Here is a 1,877-nt window from a genome sequence, read left to right as displayed (position 1 = left end):
TCGTTTTTGCCAGTTAAAGCACACAGCTTTATTGGTGATACATAAAAATGCAGACTTGGTGGACGAGGCTGAGTCAGTACAGCTCATAGAAGGGGAGTGTACATGTTTTGCTGAATAGGTTTACCATCCATAGGCTCGTGAAGAAAAGAGAGTAAATGAAAAGGAATTCAACCTACGCAGCAACCAATGCATTTTCGGCACAAGCTCCCACATGGGTCTGGTCTCCACAAGGTGGTCCAGCTTAGACAGGGAGACCACCACAGGCAAGGCATCCCTTGTCAGGCTAGAAAATGTTGTTCTTTCACCACACAGCTGAAATGATCCCTTTACCACAGGAAGAAGGCTGCAAGGGAGCAATTTACAATGCGCACTGCCTGCAGACTGCAAAACCAAGAGGTTACTCAGAGCTCTGTGGGAACCCCTGCCTGGCCAACAAGAGAGTGGTCCTGGATTTAGCAAGTGTAACTTTCACCCAGAGATATGGCTATTGGCTAAGGCTGGATCTTCAATAGCACCCTCTGCAGAGTCTTTGATTGAGAACACAAGTGTGTGTTCACTGATCGGGTTTTGGTTCAGGGTGGATCAGTCCCATCCTGTTGGAGGGGGCCATTTAAGAGGCCGGGATTTCTGGGAGAAGCTGTCTGTTTGCGTTCCTGATAAAGAGGGACAGGAAGGAGAGCAGCATTTGGGCTCCCAGCAACTCCCCCGCCAAGACTGGCTTTTCAGACAAACCCATCAAGGGTTTCACAACGTGCCCCTCAGCACATTCACTTCCCTCTGGTATCAAAGGAAACTTCAAGCCTGAAACGGACTTGGCAAGCATGTTATTAATAACTGTCATGATTATTAACAAATTTAATCCGGCCTGCTGCAGAAATGAGTTGCAGCAAAGTGACACAGTCTCCCGACACACTTCGTTGATGTACATCTTAATCTGGCCCTGATTTGCAACACTGGCATTCAAGTCATCCGGGGCACAGAAAGCCTCAACAGCAGGGTCGGGAATAGGGATCGTGTTTCCAGCAATGGAGAGGCCTGCCAAATGACTATTGATATCGTGGCTAAATGAAAAACCAGTGTCCCTGGGCTGAGCTAACAACACTTTTCCCTGAATGAAAGGGCACTTGGAGAGGCCAAGAACACAACTGAAATTTTCAATATCTTAAGCATCACTAAAAAAAATGTCCTCATTTTCATTAGTGAAAGAGTGATTTTTCTTCATTCAGACTATTTCCTCTTTGAGAGGCCCTAGGTTCTTACTGCCCATGTCTCATGTCAGCCTCATCCCCAGGACTTGGCTTTTCCTGGTTCTTTGAGTAAAGACCAGACCCCTTACCCATCCTTATCCATATGAAGTTCCCTACAATTCTGGTTGTTTCTCACTGTGTTTATATCCTCTTCTGATTAGTGGATGAACACTGTAGCAACTTCTAGCCCTGACCTCCAGAACTGCTTTCACTAAATCAGCATTTCGAGCACACTCTATATCTGTGACAAGTCACAGGAGGTTCTCACTCTTTTAAAAGCCATCTAATTTGTAGTGTTCTAGGTAGGAGACTGTTGGACGTTCTTTTCCTGGACACAAATTGCACTGACTGCCATCTGACAGGAAACTAGGGGAAATGCAAATACATAGAGCTTTCATATGAGTTTCCATAGATATACATGTCAATACTCAGGATACAAGGGTATCAGTATCTCTCTTTCCTGAGTTAGGGTCTTAATTTTCAAACGTTTCTCCTCTGGCATTTATCTCCCTTAAACTCGTTCCCACTGTTTCCTCAGAGGTACAGCATTTAACTTTTCCAGCACCCAAGTAGGAGGAGAGGAGAACAAAGGTTGGGAGAGGTAGCTGAGTTGCCTCTAGACCCTGCATT

General features: G+C 45.6%; 1 protein-coding gene across 1 annotated transcript; it reads right to left on the bottom strand.

Annotated features, from left to right (window-relative positions):
* LOC103013732 (protein ARMCX6-like) lies at positions 1 to 1,340 on the bottom strand. Its single transcript, XM_007181463.2, has 2 exons — positions 1,337 to 1,340; positions 1 to 1,161 (listed from the first exon to the last, which is right to left on the bottom strand). Exons 1-2 carry the CDS (start codon positions 1,338 to 1,340, stop codon positions 611 to 613), a joined length of 555 nt encoding a protein of 184 aa, XP_007181525.1. The 3' UTR covers positions 1 to 610.
* Positions 1,341 to 1,877: the final 537 nt, after the last annotated feature.

Source organism: Balaenoptera acutorostrata, chromosome X (assembly GCF_949987535.1).
Source record: "Balaenoptera acutorostrata chromosome X, mBalAcu1.1, whole genome shotgun sequence".
Classification (NCBI taxonomy): Eukaryota; Metazoa; Chordata; class Mammalia; order Artiodactyla; family Balaenopteridae; genus Balaenoptera; species Balaenoptera acutorostrata.
The sequence above is the reverse complement of the archived record's forward strand: the minus strand, read 5'-3'. Positions and strand labels throughout refer to the sequence as shown.